Source organism: Micrasema longulum, unplaced genomic scaffold (assembly GCF_059751315.1).
Source record: "Micrasema longulum isolate JH-2025_06_02 unplaced genomic scaffold, ASM5975131v1 h1tg001722l, whole genome shotgun sequence".
Lineage (NCBI taxonomy): Eukaryota > Metazoa > Arthropoda > Insecta > Trichoptera > Brachycentridae > Micrasema > Micrasema longulum.
In genome coordinates this window covers 178124-202516 of record NW_028278900.1, presented here as the reverse complement: position 1 = coordinate 202516, position 24393 = coordinate 178124, and the positions used below count along the sequence as shown (strand labels likewise).

Genomic DNA, 24393 nt, shown 5'->3' with positions numbered 1-24393 from the left:
TAAGCGAAATTGGAAAAAATGAAAGTCAGTCAGTATAAAAAACATTTGTATTATAACAATATGAATATGATAATAATATGTATAAACATTTTATATGGTAAAAATAATTTTACAAAGACCAAATGAGTGAAATATGAACTAACATGTCTTTTTGTCCTGTCACTCATAAATATACATTACTTGTGTAATGTCAAATACACACAGCAAGCACCTATAAACAATATTTATCTTCTCGGGACCAAATGATTGAATGGAATGATTTTTACAGGTTACTTATTCAGGGTAGTGCGTAACACGAATTAGAAATATTTATTTAATTCAAGCCTGAAAAATATTATTATGTGATATATTGTATTAATGTAAATTTGTTCTTCGATATTAAACAATCTCCGTTGTATTTACAAAACTAAATAAAGTTAACATACGTATTACGTATTTACACATCTTTTAATGTTGAATTATACATTCATTATCTAAGGTTGAATGGACAAATTATCTTGATAAAGCGAGTTTTATCTCATTCAACAGCATGGAGCCGATGACCATTTTATCACAGTTAATAGTTATATCTGTGGAGGATGAAGACACTTGGATAGCTACCAGAACCAAACACTGGGAAGATAGTGTCTGACCAGCAAACCTACAAAATATACACAAATATATAAACATAGATTTAAAAAAATCTAGGGTTAAATTAAAATTATATCGTACATCACATTATAAATATGGTCATTATTTAAGGTTGATAATGGATTTTAAAGTTCTGTGCACAATAGAACCAGAACCTAGACTCGATGGCTACTCTTAGATAATAATCCTTTAAAAGGAAATTGAGCAGGAAAAAATCTGCCCGGTAGTGTAGTTGTTGGCGTGTTCATCTATCATTCTTGAGGTCCCAGGTTCGATTACTGCCAGGGTCAAAGTAAAATATTGTTTTTTAAGGGGTTTTTACACTGCAATATTTATGTCCCTGAACTGATACTGGAAATGTAAGACTGATCACCTCGCCTTCAAGTAACGGATTATCGAGATACGCTACATTTGTGGTTCCGATGCCGCGCCTTTGCATTATTGGTTGTGGATAAGGGTATAATGATGATGAATGGCGCTTAGCAAATAAATAAAAAACCAGGAAACACAGAATTTTCTACATACATAATTATAGTTATTTTGCACAAAGATGCTATGGCTACCCCATTACAGAGAGCCAAGGAGACTTATGTCCTCAGATGCGGTGTGCGGTATGTGGTAGGCAAGCTGTATAGTTATTTGGCAATAGCAAAATCTGGCCTAAAATAATTTAAAGAACTGAAAACGTGATGGGAACAAAAAAAATATTTTAACTTTTTTCTTTTTTAAATTAAAAATCAATATTAGCGCTCTTAGAATCTACCCAGATATTTATATTTAGGTGGCCATTTTAAAAGAGTTGTAAATAACTCACTATTAGAAAATGGATAGACTCAATACCGCTTTTACCTTAGTACACAAAGATCTAATTGTAAAATTTTAGTGCGAGACTAAAGTATCCTCTTTTCAGGTTACACACTGCACATTGTCAGTGATACTTCAATAGCACAGAACCTTAAAACCTGTTCTGTTATACTTTCGATTTTAATCAATCAAAAATACTGCTGGAGTATTAGAACAATAATCATTACTTAAAGTAAAAATATCAATAATTTAAAACTAACGGCTTTAAGTCTCTAGAATGAATTTAAGCCGTAAAAACATTTTTGTAAAAAAAATGAGGTTACGCCGTGTTGTAGTATCACCAACGATATGAATTTACTGTTAAGAACAATGTTATACACGAAATTATACAAAATGTAAATTTGCATCTTTCTTTACAGGTTTTCCTAGTGAAAAAGACAAATAAGAAAAAAGGGAAATGCAAATAGTTAATAAATAAATATGGATAAAACTGACCGTAAGGTTTCTCCCTGTGCTGTTATAGGACCTAAATTTGCAATTTCATAAATTCTCTCGCAGATCAGCTGAGTTGATCCAGGAACATTACTTTTACCTTCCACCTGAAAATAAATCAACATTTGTAATAAAAGTCAAATTCAATTCAACCAAATGAAGACCTCGTTTTAAAAGCATTAAATATGAAAAATTTTCCAAAACAATATTATTATTATCATCTGTCTGTCGGTTCATTTCGAATATTTCAAAAAAAAATCATAATTAACTCAAATTCACTATTCATATTCGGTGTTTGTGTGCAAACAGCAAATGTCCACATTAATATGTTTGAAAACAGCAGTTGTTTGCATCAATTTGTATGAGTGAACAAAAAATATCCTTTAATTAGCATTTCTATCACTATGTAGCGCCACTATCACTTGTTGTTTGACAGTTCAAAAGGCGTTCTAGATATTCTTTATACAAGTTTTTAGCAGCGTTTGTTTCTATGTAAAATTTCACTTTTTATTTTGCATAGCAGTATGCTTTTTATTGTTTCTACATGTATACAAAAAAGCGTTGTTTATTTTTTAAATTATTATTAACTATGTTTGTACTTACCTGTATATTTTTTGTAAATGCCCTTTGGGCGTATTGTAAAATTAAATAAATAAATAAATATTTTTTACAAATCTAAATATGGAGAGTTCAACAGGTTTCTAAAAAACTTTTATTTTTTATTTGAAATATTCATACTAATTTTTGTTTAGTTTGCACAAAAAACCACAAAGGTCCAAATATTGTCTAAAAACAGCAAATATCAAACTAACATTTTATTTCATATTTAAGTATACATACATACAATATTTATAAAAGTGCACTTGAAGTATATCTATGATTTTATTTCATTAAGACATAAAAACAATAGTAAAACAGTGGTATTCAGCTATGAAAAATTGTTGGTTTATGACATTTGAGGTTTTTAAAATAAGGTCTTTAAATTTCAATAGCCAATTATAAAATATTTTTTTAAAAAACCTACTTGGGTCATTCCTCTAAGTCGCTTTTGTTCAACTTGAAATTTAGTTTCAGACATGGCAACACTACGCATTAATTCCCCTACCGGGGGTTTGATAGAGACCGCACTTTCTCCTGTAAAAAGATACACAATTCAATATAAAAAACATACAATTATATTTGAATGTCTTGTTTTTGTTAAGAGATACATAGGTATACGTGTTCATAAAAATAAAAAAATATTTTTATAGGTACTGTGAAATAACTACCGATTATGAAATTTCCTCAATTATAAGACACATGTTTTTTCATATTGTGTCTCTGATTTTGGGGTGCTTCTTATAATTGATGGCGTTTTACAATTGCTGCAAGATTCCGCAGTCGTGATAAATAATCACTGATGATGATTTTGTTTATAATATATATTTTTTTAAATGGTATTTTCATTTTGTCTCCAAAAATAAGGGTATGTCTTATAATCGAGGAAATACGTTAAAAGAGTATAAATAAAAAAATTAATAAGCAATTTAAGTCCATTGAATTTAATAATAAAATACAGAAAATACTTTTTTTGGCAACTCATTTTTTAAATCTGAATTCTATGGAATAATATCAAAACTGTTTTATAGAAATTTATTTTTTTACAAACACCCAGTTGTTTTGAGCATTATAACTACATATATATTTCACAGAATAGGTATTATAAAAATTATGCTTTGTTAAGAAACAAGGAAATAAGAAGCTTTGTATTGGCTTTAAGTAAATGTATATTTTTTTAGTGATGTTTGATATTCGTCAAGTTGATTAATAAAAATTCTTTAAATGATTTTTTAAATATAAAATATCTTACTAACCTAAATTAGTTGATAGATGAAATGTTGCAGCTTGAGATGTATCATTGAAATCAATGCCTAAAATACCAGATTGACTAGCACCAGGCCCTAAATTCGGAATTGGAGCAAAGGAGTGTAAGGCTTGATCTGCAGATAAACCCTGAAAAAATATACAGATGTTAAAGTATGTATATTATTTGTAAAACATATATTTTGTTGTTGTATATAATTAAAGACATTCTTATTTTTTTAAATAAAAATAAACGACAAGCTTGCTAAATGGTTTAAAGTATCAAAATGTCATAATTAAAATTTAAAGTTTAATAACCGTTTAATACCCATTCTTATTAAACTAATTATTTTGCATAGAATGTGTGAAAAATCCCAAAATAATTTTCAAACAAAAAACAGTACATTACATTTATCTCAGCGCCTAGTGGTATAATGGTCAGCGCGTTTGCCTACCATGCAAGAGGCCTCGGGTTCGATTCCCGACATGGTTGATATGAAATATTTATAAAAAAAGGGTGTTTTTACACTGGGATATTTCAAAGTCCCTGGACTGGCACCTGAAGTGTAAGACTGGTCAGCTTACCTTCATGTAACAAAAATGATCAAGATGTGCTGTGATTGGTGTACCAATGCAGTGCCCTATGCACTATTAGGTGCGGAAAGGGAATGATAATAATGAAATTTATCTAGTTAAATTAATTTAATAAAAATTGAGTTTAGACCAAGTTTACAAAATATCACTGAGCATTAATTTTAAATTCTCTAGATTTTTTTTTTTTTAATCTGTAAAAATTTTTGAGAAAACTTTTGGTCCAATTAATCAGCTTTGTGGTTGTATTTTAGGACTGATAATAGTTCCTGTGGGATTTAAAAGGTTAAATGGTTATATTTTTAATTGACTTTATAAGAAATGTCAAGTAAAAATAAAGAAATATTTTGCGAATAATTGGCAGTAAATACCTTTGTTCCTGCGTTGATATTACATATTTCATCATTGATCTGATTACTGAAGAACAGTTCAATGGATGCCATTTTGTTGGAGAACAAATGGGGCGCTCTCGTAAATCGGTACAAAACCATAAGACCTTTTCCTGATATTTTCGAAAGGAGTTCGTACGATTTCAGAGGTACAAACGATGGACTGACAGTAGATATCATATCTAAAAAAAAAAGATTATTTGAAAATATGATAAAATTTGTGATGAATATTTGTTTGTATTTTATATTTGATATATATTTGGAGGAATGCATTTTTGGTAAAAACAAAGTTAAGTACATATATATTTTAAAAATATTATTAATATTTAAAGCATTAACTCTGTTGTCAAACATTTTACTAACTGTTATTAAATATCACTAACCGACTTTTCTATGTCTACCGGTTTCGAGACGTACCTGTCTTTTTGTCAGGTCAGGATAGTTGTTACACAAAAATATAAAACCAACATGCCATGCATTTTAATAAGCAACCCTTACATGCACGGATTAGGTTATGAAAATATTTTATGTTGTACAACAACTGTGTTGAAAGTGTATAGTGGGTTTGGCATGTTGGTTTAATTGGTATCCTGACGATGAGATGGGTACGTCTCGAAACCGGTAAACATAGAAAAGTCGGCAAGTGGTTATATACAAATATTTAATAATATTTTGAATGTTTAGTTTTACCTAACAATAAAAACCAGAGCTAGTAAAGTCTTAAATATTTATTGTAAAAATACTTATTTTAAATTAACCAGTGTCAGCCAGATCTAACAGATTTTAAAAACACTTATGAGAAAAAAAAATGTTTAAATTGATTTTTCTTTGACTCTGATACATTTAGAAAATTCTTTAATTACTTTCTAACATTTTGTAGAATTATTTTGCTTCCTCGTATTTGGGTTATCAGAAATTTGTTTGACTTTTGTATCTTTTCATGAAACTTTATACGAAACTGGATTTAAAAAGGGGCCATTTAGTAATAATATAGCTAGAAGTTTCTCTCGGAATTAAAAAGGGGCCATATAGTAATAATATAGCTAGAAGTTTCTCTCGGAATTAAAAAAGCGATGAAAAGGGAAAAACCCGCAAAACATTTTTGGAAGATTTATTTTTTATTGTTTATTAATTAAGATACATTGTCAATATAATTGACATTATAAATAAAAGAGAAAAGCAAAAAAAACAACAGGGGTTTAACAAAAAAACATTTATTTCAAGAATATAAACTAAATATTATGATTAATAAACAGATATATAATACCTTCTGCGGGGAGCTGATTTCCGGTTACAGGAGAAAGGAATCCTCCAAAGGTTGGAGTCATGATCGGAAGGCAGTCTCCCATGTCTTCAAGTTCGAGTAGGAGATCCAAATTTGATTTTTCTTTTTTATCTGTTTTGATGGTAGGATCTTTTATTGCTGTAGGTGGAATCGGTGCATCCTATGAAAAAATGTTTTAAAACACTTTACGAATTAAAAACATTCCCATATTATTTCAATACAGGGTCATTAAAAAATTTACGAAAAACTTAAAAATCATAGAGGTGTTCAAATATCAGACAGGTACATGGTACACAATGCATAAAGTGTTTGTTTAAATGCCTAGACTTGCACAGTCTCCTCCCAAAGATGTTCTTAATCCCTATTAAAACATTTGTAGGATTTTCGTAATTATTTATCACTTTTTTAATAATAAAAAAATAAAATAAACAATACTTCATAGTCCAGTCTACCATGTATGCAACCAGTCTATTATGTAGTAATAAAGATCATACCCCCCTCATCTTACACCTCCTATCTTTACAAAGACAAAAAACTACATGACAAAAAACTCAGCTTATTACCTACCATGTGTTTAGATTTAATATTTGCTAGTAATAATACTGTTAAAAATAAAATAGGATAATATTCATAAGTTAAGTAAACCTCGATAAAGAAACTTGTGTCCTCAAAACCTAATATTTTAAAGAATAAAAATAATAGATAAAAAATATACATAAGAAAAGAGATAAAAAACAAAGTGTGTTTCATTTTAATTTGAACTACTTCATGTCGGAACTAAACTCTATGGAACTACTGACATTGCCACTGCTTTTATAGTGGTTGTTCCTAGCGTTATCTTTACTTCCGAGTGGAGAATTAAGGTCATCTTCTATTTCCCTAACAGTCTGAATGAGTTCAATAGAGTGGAATATTAAAAACTTACAAAATGTGAATCCTTGTCTGATAAACATTTTAAAAATGAGGTTACAGCTGGCAAAAAAACAGTAAAAAATGCGATAATTGCTGAAATGAGCTGGTTTTTAAATGTTCAAGGAAAGAGTTTTTTTTTTTTTTTAAGGTAGACATTTTTGTTAAATTTTTACTCTTATTGAATGTAAAAATATAATTTTCATTAATTAAAAACCTATTTTTATTAAATATAAACTGAGTGTCCCACAAATAAAGCTTTTAGTCTTCTCCTGTAAAATCCATCATTTGTTGAAGATTCTATTTTTGCCATGTACACTGGCATGAACAAAATGTTCAGAAAAATAATTTAAAAAGAAAAGAATTACTACACATTTACACTCTTAATGTGTTTATGTTGACATCTTCTTTGGTCTGCTCTCTAGTCCGTAATCATGTCATTTGTCTCTTATATTCTAGTAATGATATTATAACTTACCTCTACTAGGATCCCATTAGTATTTTTAGGGGAATTAGAGCTCTCATTATCGGAGTTGCCTTCAGAATGTCCAGACGAGGAGTTAGATTGGCTGCCGGATGAGTCACTGCTACTGTCCGACTCACTGTCGGAGCTGCTCGAGCTGGATCCTGACTCTGAAGAACCACTTCCGTAGTTAGATGAGTTGGAACCAACATTGTTGGAGTGTTTGGAGGTTTTCTTTGTCTTTCTGTAACACAAATATGGTAACCTGAACATCACAATGCATAAAATATCAAAACAAAAACATCAGAATTTTAGCTCTCTGTTTTTTTAAACCGATCTAGAAAAATAATTAAGTTCTATGAAAACTTAGCCCTTTTCAACAATAGGTGTCGCTAGTTTTCTCCATGCTTTCATTCTCTATAGTAAACCAACACACATGGGAATGTAACATTCAAACCGAGCATATAAAAAGTATCTAAAAGTATTATTACTTTTTGCTGTCCTGGTCTGTACCAGCATCATCTGAAGTACCATCTGCAGAAGAACAAGAGCCGGGTGAACTCTCTTCGGTTTCAGAATAGAATAACTTTTTGATCTAGAACAACAGAAAACATTTTATGAAATATTTGAAAATAGTCACCCCCGGGGTTATAATGATGTGATAAGACTTCCTGTACATTCACATGTACATCTTTTCATGCACGCACACCTATTATTCCAACTTCTGACATGTCCATCCTCAAGTATTTGTTGGACTGGTACCTGAAGCGTAAGACTGATCATCTTACCTTCATGTAACATAAATTATTAAGATACACTGCGATTGGTGTACCAATGCAGTGCCCTATGCACCATTAGGTGCGGAAAGGGAATGATGATGTGTGGCATAAAAATTCTTATTCTGAAGAATGGGGGTCGGTGCTATATAAGCTCCTGACGTCATTGCGATCCGTGAAGATCTATTATGATGACTTCCTGTAAATTAGTTCTCGCCCTCCAAGCCCAGGTCTTTAAAGAGCCTGGCTACTGAGTGGAGGGCGAGTGTTCACTATATCTGTTTGTTTACTATAAATATGTATGTAGAACTGTTGATTTCCCAAATAAAATAAAATAAAAATAAAATAAAATAATGCAAAATTTCCCCCTTCAAGTCCAGATCCCTAAAGCATAGGGCTATTAGGTAGGGGGCGAGCGCTCTAACATCCTCAGGTTTAATCAGTAGTCTCCCGAAGATGCGATTTCTTTTGTGATATAAAGCATCACATTCACATAGAATGTGCATGGGTATTTCATCATCTGCACTGTAGAACCTACATCTAGAAGTTTCAAAAAGTTGCACCCCAGCAAATTGTACATTCAATTTGCAGTGCCCTGTAAGGGCTCTAGTAAGAAGACTCACTTGGTTTCAGCCAAGATTCATTAGGTCGAAAGCCAACCTTTAGTAGTTCCTTCGCGTGGTGCTGACCAGGTGCTTTTTGCCAGACCATTATGCTCTGCTTCTGGGCTCACAACCTAAGTTCAACACGAGGAACACATTTAGGCAACCCGCAGTAGGGCTTTGGGCCTTATTAGGGCTGTCTTAGCTCCCACATAAATACAAATTGATTTATCTATTATGTATTTAAAATGTCATACCACAAAGTAAATGCTGAAACAATAAATAATATAATCTTAACCTTGTTTATAATTTCAATGATGAGTAAATTAATCGTGGAACATACCATTTTGTCGTGTGTCTTATTGCGAGTGGCGGGAGGCGGCGTGGAGTCCTCGGGAGCGGGGTTCCTGAGGGTGGAGGAGGAGGGCTGCACGGGGAAGGGAGGCAGAGGGGAGTAGCCGGCCGTGCGCCCCGATACGTAGTGGGACAGGCTGCCCAGAGTGTACTGCTGCCGTTCTGCACTCAAAAAAAATTCCTAGTTATAATTTTATAAGTATGAATATACGAGGTATATCCAGAAAGTAAGTTCCACTTGTATTTCTTGCCATCGCAGCGCTGCAATTGCATTTTCGCACATGTGTTGCACTTACTCTGACCTATTGGGAAGTTGACGCCATTATGAGTTAGCTGACTTTTGTGTACACTTCGTAGTGTTTGTTTGAAATGCCAAATAAAATTGAAAATCCCGCCACTTGTGAGATAAAGTCTGTAATTAATTTCCTTAATGCGAAGAACCAATCCACATTCATCAATGAGGAGTGAGGTGCAGGGAGAACATGTAATAAGTCATTCAATAGTAAGGAGATGCGTGAGACAGTTCAATGCGCACAGCGACGAATGAAGTAGGTGTCCCCTTTTATGACGAAGGCAGCACTCTTTTGTGGAAATAAAATACAAAAGCTTGTGCCGCATTAAAGATTTCTAAAGATCTAAAGATTTTTTCACACTATTTTTTTTCAGAATATGTATTTGTTTTCTTTAATCTATCAAACAGATCTTACTTTCTGGATATACCAAATAATGAGGAAGTTCAGTGGTTTAAAAAAAAAAAATTAGTTGATAGACTGTCAAACTAAGCCAAATTTTTATTTATTTTAATGCATCATATTATTATCGCTTTGATTTTTTTAACCGCAACATCATGAGTTAAAGTCTGTGAGACATTAAGAAAGATAACCCTGTACCCTTTAAAACAAGGCTACCCGGAAACCGGAAATCTATCACAACACATAATTGATTGGCTATTCTAACCCGTGACATTTCAAAGTAGTTCAGTTCAGTTTAAACATATTTTTATTAATATTTTCATACATTTTTGAGAAAATTTGCCGTACAAAATGCTCTAATTTTTACCATGTGTAGGAAAACATTTTTATATAAAATTTTCCACTAAACTTCCTCATTCAGGCTTTAGATAACCCTGCAAACAGATCTTCAGATAAGTTGACGAAATATTTTATTTTTACAGTTATTATTAACAAACCTTTAAATTTGCTTTCTATCAACGGTGCTGGTTTAGTGGCCAGAAATATCTTCTGGGCATTCGCCATGAGCTCGGATTCGGTATCATTTTCCCCAGGGAAGACAAATCTCTTGAGAAAGCGCGCTCTGTCCCTTATATCGTAGGAAGGATCATATCTTGCAAGGGTGAACACATACTGCGCCAGTAATCTGGTCTGCAGTGGATTTGTCAAGCAGAGCTTGACAGCCAAATTCAACACTTGGAGTTTTACCAAATCATCCTGAAATTAAATACATCGAGTTACATAATAACATGTAGTTTACCAGGTGTATGCATAAATCTTTTCTGGTTTCACTAAGAGATTTATTTTAATGACATCAGCTTATTTCATCAGCTTAGTGGAGCATGTGGACATCACCAGATGCCTCCGAGAGACCCTATCGTTAACAGGCAATCTCGCCTCCTCCCACGTCAATTCCGCGTCTCTTAATTCCACCGAAAAAATCCGAAAGAGCCCGCGAGAAAACAAATCCGCAGCACATGTCCAAGCCAGGTCCGAAGCTGCACCCTCGAAACGCTCATTATAGGAGGCTGCTGCAGACTTCAATGTAGTTGTGCAATCAAATCAAACCACCTTATACCTAACATTCTCGTTAAGCACTTACTCTTAAAACTCAGAAGTTTGGTATTTTGAGTTTTAGTAAGGTGCCAGGATTCGCAACCTATGGGAGCACTAGCATTATATGAGTCGAATAATAGGCATTTCGTTTTGACTGAGTATAGATTAGAGTTCCAGACAGCACGCATCGTGTTAAAAGATGCTCCAGTAATTCTTAGGCGGGTTGCGAGCTTATCGTGCATGCCACCATCCACAGTTTTTAGTTTTAATATATTATGGTAAAAGTAAATATATCTAAAAACTGCTTGGTCTGTTTGTGGGTACATATACCATTAAAATCATATTTAAAAAAAACCTAAGAAAATCTGTGATATTTATAACAACATAGGGAAAGAATAAAAAATTTACTTTACAGGAGAACAAAATGAGGTATGGTAGCATACATTATCATAAGTTACTATGTAAATCTGATTTTTCACAAAAATAAAAATGTCGAATAAATATTATATAATTAATATACAATCTTACCTCTTGGCCAAAAGTTTTGGCACACTTTCTGAGTACATCGGGGGCAACTTTATCAGACCTATATTCTCCGAGAAGCCACAAGATGGCGGCTCGAGCGGCGCCCACTGTTATGTGGTCCAACAGACGAACCATCTGCCCAATAATGCCCTTGTGGTCTACCGAGCTTTCCGATTGCAGGAGTTTTTTTATGACTACCACACTTTCAGCTACTACTGCCTCTGTGAAATTATATAAACATTTTCAAAACCAATTTCCCTATTTTTAGGTATTCTAGCAAGTCAAAACATAGATATTAACTTTTTTTTAACAAATAAAATATTACCATTTTTAACAAAATATTCATTTAAAACTATACAGAAATAAAACTATACTAAAAGAAAAGAGTATATACAGAAAATATATTATGTACTATGGCGGGCGTATTGCTGAGAGCAACATTTTCTGGACAGCCAAAACACAGAAAGGTAAAAAAAAAAATTGGTCAAAATTTATACTTAATAAATGATATAAATACACATATTTATTTTCAAATTACAGCTGTTTTTTAGTGGGCAGATAGAGCTTAATTATGATAGTATGTGTTAGTAGAGCTTAATTAGAACATAATTAGGCCTCTTAGTTCATCGTAATGTAATACAATTTATTTACCATCTTTATTTGATAGAAGATCCAATAACCCTTGAAGGCACGTGTCTGTAACAGTTTTGATATTTGCCGCACATCGGTCGATGGCTTGAATAGTGGCGGCCACAAACGTTTTGTCACTGGAATTAATATAGGTCTGGAACTCTCTGAGGATTGTAGACACACTGGCCTCAGATGCGAGGTTGGACAATATTTCTAATTTCAGCAACTTTATGTGAGTCGGGTCACTCGTCCTGACGAAGAAAGTCTTCAAGAAAGGTTCAAACATCCCCTAGAAATCGTGTGCGAAATAATTTGAATTTAATTGATGTAATGTAGACATTTTTGTAAGGAATTATATAAATAACAAAATATTTAGGCATATAATAATATGATATATCGCACCCCCCGTCAAGGGTGCCATAAGTAAAAACAAAAACTGTGCTTTGAGTTCAGTATGACATTTAACAGAATTTGGTATGAAGTACACTTTGCCAAATTGACATAACTAAAAAGTTCATTGTAACCGAATACAATGGCACTCTTAGACAATATTTATCTTTAATCTTTTATAATCTTCAAGGCTCCCATAATACGAAAAGTGCCAGTCATAACATATTTATTAAGTGTCAAAATGAACAATTAAGATATGGTAAAACCCCCTTTTTACATTTTTCAAGGGAGCAAGAAAAAAAGTGTAAAACTGAGGAAAACGCTAAAGTGAGGAAATGAAAAATGTATGGAAAAAATAGGAATTACATAAAAATAAATTTGATTGACTACACTATAGTGTAAATGTATTTCCAGAAAAATTGTAAAAACGGTTTTAAGTGGAAATTAACAATATTTTTTTTACCTATTTTCAATGATTTCACTAAAAATATTTCTATATTTTTTCAAACAATATTATTTAATCTGTTTTTTTATTTGATTTAAAAACTGCTTGTTGAAATTATTTTATGTGTAGATAAAAAAAACAAAAATAAAAAAATTTATATGCATAAAATAACATACAATAATTTTTCCCCTAAATGTTGGCAAATTTTATTTATACAGTATCACTTTTTTTCTATGGCATCACTAAAAACAACTAAGATAGACCAGATCTTGTCTGAAGGTAGTAATTATTATTTAATTTTTGTCCTAGCTTTAATTTTTTTTTGGTTGTATTTTATTTCAATTGTACCTGTATATATTATAAAGAAATGTATTTAAAACAGACTTAATAAATAATAACCGCGCGTAAGAAAACATTTCTTGTATTAAATTTTTCTTAGGGCTGAAATGGGTACAAAACTAAATAATGACCCGTCGAATAGGTAATTTGTATGTTTTGAAAATGTTTTATACCACTGACGGTTAAGTGCAACAAGCAGTTCCCGAATTCATTTACCCTTTTGGGGATTATGACGTCAGCATCAGTCTAGTTAGAACTTTATGATAGGGATTAACAACAACGGAGGTTCCGGGTTCGATTCCCGGTGAGAACACAAAAATTAAAATGTGATTTTTCTCAAGCCTGGGTGCTCTGTGATGTAATTCACCACTGTAATTAGGCCTCCTGGCCTGTTGTGGTGCAAAAAAATGTAAAAAAAAAAAAAAATGTAATGTAAAAATCGTTGTTTAGCAGTCTAAGGGTTAATACAGGAAACTCTTTGCCAGAAAAAAATCACAAACACATGTAAACAAAATTGTATGTAATAAGTAAATAATATTTATGACAGAAGAGTAAAATTCAAAGTTATATAAATACCTTTTTACTTATTGACAAAGATGCAATGGAATGAAGAACAATGCTTTGCACTTCAATAGGTCCGCGTAGCAACCTCACGAGAGCTCTAGCCGCTAATTGTAATTCATTAGCTAAAAAAAAAATTAAAACTGTAAGACAAGATTCTCGCATTTTATTAATCTAACATTAGCATGGAATATAATTTTCATCATTCTTTTCCTGTCTATACACTCTACAATGTGTGAACCACTGCAGAACCCCTTTTTGTTTATCTCAGCCTTGCATTAAGCGTGAATCAAAGAAATTAACTTAACGGTTGCAAAACTAAGCTATGATTGAACCAGATTCTCATTTTATAGCACACTTATTAATGCCTTTTAGAAAATGGACTCAAAATTGAAATACATAATTTTTGTTCATATTTATCTTGTTTTAAAATAACATCGAAATTAAAATTACTTTGTAATTAATGCGAGAAATGTGCTTATAAACAAAATAATAAATTAGACACTCTGGAATGTGCGTATGGGCCAGTGGAGCGACTAAACCCACAAAAAAGGTTGGATTGTATAAAGAAAAAATAATGTGTATATTTCCACTTTTTTTTTTTCGTTTGTTGTTGGATTATTGAAATAAAATAAACATATTTAATAAGAACGCAAATGTGTCTTTTTTATATAAAAAAACTGATTTATTTAATCATTATGCTTATGCAAATTGTGCCATGCTATATCTTTTCAGTACTTCTCTACGGCGTTGAAAGCTGGACTCTCACCCAAGCTACCACAGAATTAAAGCGTTTGAAATGTGGTGCTATTGAAGAAAGCTTAAAATATCATGGGTAAACAGGGTTTGCACGAAGATATATTAAAACACATGGAAAAAGAAAGAAAAAAAAATGCAATTAAGGAAAGAAAGCTAGAGTACTTTGGACATTTTATATGGAGAGAGAAGTGTCCATATCATATTGCAAGGAAAAGTTGAAGAAAAACACAGTGTAGGAAGACGACGTATCTCTAGATTTAAAAACATAAGAGAGTAGTTCCACTGCAGCTTCAAATAATTATTTAGAGCTGCTAAAGAAAAAATAAAAATTTCCACAATGATGCCAACCTTCAACATGGAGTGGCACCATAAGAAGAAGAAAAAGAAGAATAGAATAAAAAAAATAATAAGCAAAAATATTTTTTTTCAATTACCTGGACCAGCATGATAGTATAGTTGTGCCACAGCCATTACTACACCAGAATTCCTACTCTGCAGCAGAGGACTAGCGCTACGAAGTAGCAAACGGTGATCCGGGTCTAAAGAACTGGACCCAGATGAAGACTTCTTCTTGGATTTAGAACTTTTCTTAGACTTTTTGCCATTGTGCTTACTACTGTGGCCAGAACTGTTGGATTCTTCTGACTCATAAAATGGCTTGTCTGCTTCATCGCCGGAATTCACAACATTCTAAAAATACATTTTTTTAATACATTTAATATTTCCAAATGTTTGTGGACAATTACTGGATTTTACCCCCTGGGAAGTTTATCAAATCTGATATATATTACAACAGAGATGGAGAAAACACTGGATGAATATTTTCTGCTCAATGGGCACTCATAAAAATCCTGAAATAGGTTTTCATAGTCCCTGGACTGAATCAGAAGCATAAATAACGATACACAATATTTTTTTGCACTACAACAGGCCAGGAAGCACAATTCCAGTGGTGAATTACAGCACAAAACACCCAGGCTTGAGAACAACCACATTTAATTTTTGTGTCCTCATCAGAAATCGAACCCATAACCTTTCGTGTGTGAGTCGAGCGTCTTAAACACTACGCCGCGGAGGCTGCGTGATAGACTGATCATCATTCCTTCACATATCAAATGATCTAAATAAGCTGCAATTGGAGAACCAGTACAGTGCCCTATGCACCACTGGCAGTTTAAAGATATAAATAAGAATAAGAAACGTTTGTTTTGAACATAATATAATCATTATAATTAAAGTGCTGTTTTATTATTGACCTAAACAACAATATATAAACGAATAACTTATAAAGCCCCATTTTATTATTAGTATAAACAAAATAATAATTATAGTAGTAAAAATAATTGCCTGAAACCACTTTAAGTTAGAAAAACATATAACATCGAAATATCTGTGCGGGGTGCACGGATATTTTGATGTACTAATAATGCTCTTAAATATTTTTTTAAAAATTGAAATTAAAAATACTTGAATAAAAAAATCTCCTTAGTGGACAATATAGGAAAATACCTGATTTTCAAGAAACTTTCTGAACTTACCCCGATGTTTGGATCACAAAAGTTCTCCCTGGCATATCGAGTGAGAACATTCAGAATAACGAGTTGCCCCCACTCATCAACATCAACAAGCAGGTTACAAAGTTTCCGGAAGTTTCTGTGGATTAGATCGCTGCGTTCTGGACACACCTCATTGTACGCCATCACTGCCGAACCGATTACTATGATTGTGTGCTCAGAAAGTAGTTTCTTAATAACAGAAATTAATTCATCTTTTTGTTCGGGATCAAGACTGAAAATGAAACATAGCATTGCTTAGTTTTTTCATTTTGTACTCAGATATACAAATGGAAATTTCATCACAACACAAGAACACAAATAAATCAGTATGTATGAATATCGATACAATTTATTTTTTTTAAATGGCAGAAACATGTATTTTTAGACATCTTTCATATCTTATTACTTATTACCTGTATAGTTTAGGGATTGCATGCGCAGCTGTCTTTCTAACATAGGAACTCATATCAGATGCAGATTCCTTAATGGCGAGCATCACTATTGGTACTATCATTTCTACCCTGATGGATGAGAGAACACGTAATGCACTCGCTCGAATCAATTGATTTGGATCCTATAAAAAACAATAACGTTATTATTATTTAATACACAGTTATTTCAATTAAAAAATCAATACTTTATTGGAGATATTAGTCGAAGGTACATAATTAAATATTTATCCCCGACAACTAGGTGTTTCAGAGAATTTAGAATAAAGAATATTTGCAGTTTTTATAAAAGACAAGTGATTTTTTAATCCACAAATTTGGAATATCCAGTGACCGGTTTTTTTGCTTTCGCGACATCTTTGAGACTGGTATCTTTATTAAGAAATTATATTTATTTATACAAAACAGAGGTAAGGATATAGATTCTTAACAAAGATACCAGTATCGAATATGTCGCGAAAGCGATGAAACAGGTCACTGGATATTCCAAATTTGTGGATATAAGTATCACTCCTCTTTTATTTCTGTAATAAATTACAATGAACTTCCATCAAGAATTTTACTTACAGACTAAAATGTTTTAGAATCTGCACTAAAAATAGAAAAAAATTGTAATAAACACGGACACAATACGAAAATATCAGAACAATATCACATAAAACATTCTAAATTGACACATGGACAATTGAGACTTATAAATCACAGACTGACATTATACAATAAACTACCAGACAAAACTAAACAAAAGACCCAGAGAACCTTTTCAAAAGATGTTAAAAATATAATCAACGACAGAGTATAAATTGAAAATGAAAAAATATTTTGTTATGTGAATGTAATAATCCGTAAGGGTTTATAAATTAATTACAAATAAAAAATACAAAAAATAAAAAAGAGTGAGGAGATACTGATTTTCCATTCTTGCTGATATTTCAGACAACAATACAGCATTATGTTATGCGCATAGTGTTTGTCATATAATTTTACTAGTGATTTACACCGTATTGCAGTCGTTGTCAATAACAACGATAACAAGAAGTGCTTTTGAAAAATGTTATCTATCTTGATTAACTAGGTAAATAAATGTCAGATAAATAAAAATATTTCTATTCCAACCTTGAGAGCACGTTGAAATGTACTGATGGAAAGTAATGCGAGATCTTGTTGTTCCTCGGCGTATCTCACAAGATACACATAAACCAGTTTCTTCACTTCAATATTTTTTGAAACAACATTTTTCACCACTGCGGGAAATCTGGAAGCAAGAATGTATTATGTATTTATTTCTATTGCAATTATTTATATGCGCCCTTGAGGTGATTTTAACAAAAATGGCGCTATATAAATTATCCAAACATATATATATATATATATATACAGTGCTCGATTTCAGGCGGAACGCGGCGGAACGGCGTTCCGGAACCTCTCTCTGTAAAAAAACTAAATTATTTGAAAACAGTTAAATTTAACTGATTTATTAAACTTATGTTATTATCTATTATCTATTACGGTAAATTAACTCGCAATTTATTAATAAAGCATATAATTGTAGCTCGAAGCTAACAGATAAACAGATAGACTCATCCGCCGCCGCGCACGTGCAGTATAGCTTCCTCCCCTCCAGGTTAGAGATAGACTCGTCCGTCTGGCGTCTACTCCCCACTTCGTTCATCACTAGATGCTCAGTTGCTCAGTCGTAGTCCCGTAGTCGGGAGTCCGTGTTGTCCTGTACTGTACTCTACTACGCGCTACCCACTTGCACACACGGTCTTCTTTTATTTATCTCTGTTACGTTACTGTTACGTGTTATTGTTGTGAAATAAGATGAACAAAAAGTTAACCGATTTTTTTTTACCCTCGGGTGATACTAAGAGACTTAAGCGAACCATTGATTGTGAAGACAACCTCACGCAACCATCTTCAACGACCTTACAACTGTCAACTAGCACTGAAAAGGTAACCAGTTCAGATTCTGACGAACATCACTCTAAAGAACAAGGACAAAAGGTTGAGTGTAACGACAATGCCTTGCCAGATTGTTGGACTAATTTTCAAAAAACTGAATTTTGCGAAAAATATCACTGGTTGTTAATTAAAAATGGAAAGTTAGGATGCAGTACTTGTAAAAAAGTAGGGATCTTATCTGTTAAGAAAAAAACAGGTATGAAAATTTCAAAAGAATGGGCAAATGTTGAAATAGACAGTTATGGTGACACTAAACAGAAAAAGCAAACGTCCTTAAGGAAAAAGATTTTTGACCACAAAGAGAGTGCTGGTCATAAAGCAGCTGCTGAAATCCTAACCGAAAGTAAAGACGGAAAACTGGAGAAAACTATTTTGAGACAGAACTCTCATGAAAAAGAAATAACGGGGAAAATTTTCCGAACGGCGTACAAGGTTGTTAAAGAAAATCAGTCTTTTAACAATTTTGAAACGGAAATTGATTTGCAAGAACTAAATGGGATTAACATGGGTCGCATTTTACACTCAGACAAAGCCTGTGCTAAAATTGCTTTGCATATCAGTAAGGAAATGAAGAAAACTTTTGTAGATGAAATCATTAAGAATGATACAAAACTTGGTTTGATAATTGATGAATCCACGTCCTTAAGTAATAAGTCAAGTTTAATAGTATACGTTCGGTGTTCTTTGCCTAAAACTGGTATGAGTGGCTCCACTAACGTCTTTTTGGATCTAATAGAACTAGATGGCGTTACTGCTACAGCTGTTTTTGACTCTTTGATGAACTGTCTTCGGTCTAATGGAATATCTGACGTATTTTTAAGTAATAATTTAACAAGCTTAACTTGTGATGGTGCTGCTACTATGATCGGTAAGCACAAAGGCGTTGCAACATTATTTCGTGAGAAATTTCCTTCTGTTATTGTTTGGCACTGTGCAAACCATAGACTTGAGCTGTCAGTGTCAGACGTTATTAAATCTGTTTCAGGAGTTAATAGGTTTAAATCTTTTATTGACAAACTCTATGTTGTCTATCATGCTTCACCAAAGAACAGCAGGGAACTTCGAAGCTGTGCAACTCTTTTGGATACAGAAATTTTAAAAATTGGAAGAGTCTTGAGCACCCGTTGGGTGGCATCTAGTTTTAGATCTGTGTCAGCTGTTTGGACGTCATATGAAGCATTAGTCCAACACTTTAAAGAAGCTTCAAATGACCCGTCTAGAGACAGCAAAGATAAAAGTACTTTTTCCGGACTTCTTAACAAAATCACAGAAACTAATTTCATTCTAGACCTGGGATTGATGGCAGATGCTTTGCAAGAACTTTCAGAACTAAGTGAAGCTTTACAACATCGGAATGCAGATTTGAACTATGCGAACAGAAAATTGCTAATCACAGTTGGTTTATTTGAAGAAAGAAAAACAGTTCCAGGGTCCTACTCAACAATGGCTCAAGAAGCAGTAAACAACTTGTCTTTTTTCGAGGTTCCTCTCCACACAAAAGAAGGGAGATCAGACAATCAGCCGTTGAACCCCAAAATATTTTACGAGGCCCTTAAAACTTCTATTGAAACGAGACTACTTGATGACAAAGATGTTGAGTTAGCTACAACTCTTGAAGTTATGGATACCAAAACCTGGCCGACGAAACTCCCAATAAGTTTTGGGGAAAATGAAATGAGGAAACTTGCTTCCAGGTTCAAACTTAACGAAAGACAGTTAATTACAGGTTTACGCGAATATATCTACTCCAGAGAGTTACCAGAAAGCCTCAATCCTGTAAAACAATCAATTGACTCGGTTGCCATTTCATCAAGTGAATGTGAAAGAGGATTCTCTCAGATGAACTTAATAATTACACCGCTGCGATCTTCACTCAACATAAGAACGGTTTCTGGCCTGATGTTTTTGAAAATTAATGGACCTCCTCTTAGACTGTTTGATCCAGAGAAGTATGTTAACTCTTGGCTGGTTTCTGGACACCACTCGGCGCTAGCTGTCAAGAGTAAGGAAAGATCAAGAGAAGGCAAATACGAAGAAAACATGATGAAGTTTTGGAGTATATTTTAAGAACAATTTTTGAAACAGTTATGTTGTATTGTTTTACTGCTTTTCATTATGTTTATTAACATGTTACATACATAAACATGTATGTTTATTAACTGAGAAGTAAAAACAGCCTAAAAATGCGTAATTTTAAACTGAAATTTTGAAAATTTTCCGAGGGCCCCCGGACCCCCCTTTAGCTGGGGGGGTATGGAATACCCCCCAGACCCCCCGGTGTGTCCGCCCTTAACAGAGTTCTGGTACCTCAATTTTTAGAAATCGAGCACTGTATATATATAGTATAACTTTACATAGGACTCCAGTATTGCCCATACATAAAAAAATATACATGCATTCTGCGCAAAAATAGAACTGAAAAAGCAAATTGCCCTATTAATAGAATTTTGACTTCCATTCATAAGGCTTACTGGCATGTAGAACAGTGCATAGGATCTCACTATAAGGTTATTGCCAAACATGGATCTTCATTTCACTATTATGAAGTATTAAATGCGCACTAGATATTATAGGCACACCCCCAAAGGCTGCTTGCTTACAATCCAATAATAATAATTTTCTGTAGTATATTATTGTTCATTGAAGGCAGGCAGCCTTTGCTGATGCGCCTATATCTTGTGTACTGCTTTTTATGTGCGTTCTTCTTCCTTCAAAAAAGCATCCTGACGGTTTTTTAACTGGTTGCCCGAAATGGAATAGACAACTAGGCATGGCAATTTATTCCAGTCTAAAACCACCCTGCTGGAAAGGAAGTTTTTCTTGGGATTAAGATGGAATTGGGGACCATAGAGCTTCCAGTTGACCCTGTAAATTTATGTTGGGATTTAATTTATGCATCTCATGCAGGGGGCAGTTATTGTAATTATTGAGTATCTTGTAAGGGCAGTTATTGTAATTATTGAGTATCTTGTAAGTTTATTTTTTTTTACATTATAAACAATCATTCTACATTCATCATCATCATTCCCCATTCTGCACTCTGTGGTGCATAGGGCACCGCATTTGCAAACAAAATTCAGCGCATTTCTATAATCTGTTACACGAAGGTAAGGTGATCAGTTTTACACTTCAGATGCCAGACCAGAGATAACTAAATATTGCAGTTTAAACAACCTTTAAAATAATATTTCACATCTACCCTGCGAGGCTTCACACCCGGGACCCACCAACCTAACGAACGCGCCAACCACTACAAAATAAGGCGGACTTATCTCCACTCGATTTCCTTATTCAGGACTTTTACCTAAGAGCAGCCATCGACTCGAAAACACTCGTCCAGGGTTCTGGTTTTATTTCACTCACAGAACTGTATTTTTCATCCCCCAAGACATAGAGCATATTCAATTAGACTAAATTGTTTACTTCTAGAAATGAACTTATACAATAACACAGTAAAATACATAGAATAACACAGTAAAATAATATTAGAGATGTTTACAAGTCAGAGGCGTCTCTTCCTTTGGCTACCATTCCAATTATCCTTTTCATGGCCTCCAATTTAAGGGAATCTTTAGAACTATCCAACATCTGTTTAAGGTCATCGTGCCTGAAATTCAATCAGATAAATTAGTAAAAAATCATTACCTATCTTTGCAAAAGTTCTAACCAACAATTTTGACCTGAAAACATTTTGGCTACACATACATTTAGTATTTTCAATAGATAGAAACATAAATAAAACACTTTGTTATTCTAAACCACTTGAGTTTATTTTTAACACTAATAGCTTCGACAGCATCAATACTTTTAGGGCCCCGATTACAATGGGAAGTTAACAGAGTTATCTTCGACTGTCTATAAAGAAAAACCAATATGTGTGTACGAAAATAAGTATCTTCGTCGGTAACCTATAATTGAACATGTTTAGAAGAAAAAATTGTATGCATATTCCGCTTTTCATACAGAAAAAATAATTTTACTTTGAAGGTAAAATAGAAGATAAATGTTAACTTCCCATTGTAATCGGGGCCCGGGTCTATTAATTTTTCGTCAATCTTATTTCAAAATACTCAAGTAAAAAACATTGCAGACTTTGAATGACCATAAGGGACATAACTAATATAGTTACAAAAGTGTTCTTAATAAAATACATAAACATTTAGAACAGGGAATGTACATAAGATAACATTAGCAACAGAATTAACATATGGTAAAAACTGTAGGTACACGAATGTAGTTTAGATTTAAAATTCGGCTAAGAGTTTGAATATGACAAACCCATTACAAAGTCGGTAATATAAAAACAAATACATTCCTCAAATAAAACGAAAGGTTTTTACTCAATTAATCATATCAATATCAACAATGATTGTGTTTTTTTCCATATGTGAAAATTGCACTCAAGACAGTAGATAGAACCAAAAAATACTAAGTTTTGTTTCCCCGTTATTTCTACGCCAAAATACAAGTAGAGCAAAAACAAACAATTCAATTTAAAGCCTAAAATACGACAATGTAAAAACTTACTTCTTATAATCGGCCTGAAAGAATCCCCCAGATGCGGGATCAGCAGGGTATTCAACTTCCCCGGAAACACTAGTTCTGTCATTATTGTAAGAGGGATTCGACATTTTATAAAATTATTTAAAACAGCTTTCTTTAGAATTATTTACTGCAATGTTAAGTTCTTGGTGGTTGGAGAAATTAAAATTTAGAAAAGAATAGTAATGAAAAGAAAACTTTACGTAGTCGGAACATCGGTTTAAAAAAAAAATACGAGTGATATTGCGGTGAATTTGTTGATAATTAATGTTAAAAAAAAACCTTGTGAAAAACGAAAATATAATTTTCACCGAATTTGACACCAAACACGAAGCGATAAACGTCATTACTTTTGAGTGTTACAAGTATTATAAATAAAATATTTATTATCTTTACCATCTTATGGCTGTTCGGTACAATAAGTTCTTATCAATCACGAAACTTTTTTTTCATCCCAATTTAAATCTATAACCACTTTCACATAACTTCTATAAAGACATCAATCAGAAATAATGTAGAACAAGTTACGTAAACAATAAATAAAATAAAATAATAACAAATATCTCAGACCAGTAGAAGAATTTGTGTTTCAAGGGTGATATTTTGAATCTTCTCTATCCCCTAGAGTAAGTTTTTTTTACTTTTTGCATGCACCTAAACTTTGTTTTATTTATGGCCACACTGATGAATACACGTAAAATAAATACGGACACGTAAAACCGCGTATGACGATTTTTATTTAGAACATTATCGCGACCTTAAGCATTACCTAAAACACTTAGTTAGGTTGAATTGACCAAACCATCTTTGTCTTATTCCAATTTTTAAACACTTTTATGTATCATTTGACGTTTAATTATCAGTGTGGCTATTATGTGAAGCAAAGTGTCGTCTCATTTAAAAAATAAAAAATTCACAAATTAACCGCTCTCTAAAGGGTAGAGAAGATTCAGATTAAAACCTCAGGGGTGGTATTCTGAACGCAAAAGCGCGCGAAAAAAACGTATTTTCAACGCGTAAATACGTACTAAATACACGCTAACATAGCGATCTTTTCGCGCGCAATTCCGTTCAGAATACCGGCCGGTGGTATTCTGAATCTTCTCTATCCCTTTGAGAGTGATCAATTTGGATTTTTCAATTTTTTGCATGCGTTTACACTTTCCTTCATATCTAGCCACACTGATAATAAACGTCAATTAAAATAGCACGATGGTAGTGGTAGTAGAAGTAGTATAACTCGACTAGTTAAAATATCTCAGAAATTAGGTAAATACAACTATCAAACAATGAAGAAAAGAATAATAA

The 24393-nt window shown here is 32.9% G+C and overlaps 1 protein-coding gene across 1 annotated transcript; it reads right to left on the bottom strand.

Moving 5' to 3' along the window:
* Nucleotides 1-35: 35 nt before the first annotated feature.
* Nucleotides 36-23461, bottom strand: rb (adaptor related protein complex 3 subunit ruby). Its single transcript, XM_088237426.1, has 19 exons — nucleotides 23071-23461; nucleotides 22043-22150; nucleotides 17695-17833; nucleotides 16543-16703; nucleotides 16112-16361; nucleotides 15008-15263; nucleotides 13830-13939; nucleotides 12101-12368; nucleotides 11453-11670; nucleotides 10327-10585; nucleotides 9127-9299; nucleotides 7897-8000; nucleotides 7421-7649; nucleotides 6016-6193; nucleotides 4731-4930; nucleotides 3780-3918; nucleotides 2951-3060; nucleotides 1930-2033; nucleotides 36-640 (listed from the first exon to the last, which is right to left on the bottom strand). The coding sequence occupies exons 1-19, from the start codon at nucleotides 23172-23174 to the stop codon at nucleotides 493-495; spliced, it is 3258 nt and encodes a 1085-aa protein (XP_088093552.1). The 5' UTR covers nucleotides 23175-23461; the 3' UTR covers nucleotides 36-492.
* Between the last annotated feature and the right edge of the window lie 932 nt (nucleotides 23462-24393).

Bases quoted from the DNA above. Each gene is read 5' to 3' on its own strand.
- rb (XM_088237426.1), bottom strand. From the start codon at position 23,174: ATGTCGAATCCCTCTTACAATAATGACAGAACTAGTGTTTCCGGGGAA. The intron at 10,586-11,452 runs GTAAGATTGTAT...ATTTAATTTCAG, and splicing joins CCAAAACTTTTGGCCAAGAG to GATGATTTGGTAAAACTCCA. The intron at 7,650-7,896 runs GTAATAATACTT...TTTGTGTTACAG, and splicing joins ACAGACCAGGACAGCAAAAA to AAAGACAAAGAAAACCTCCA.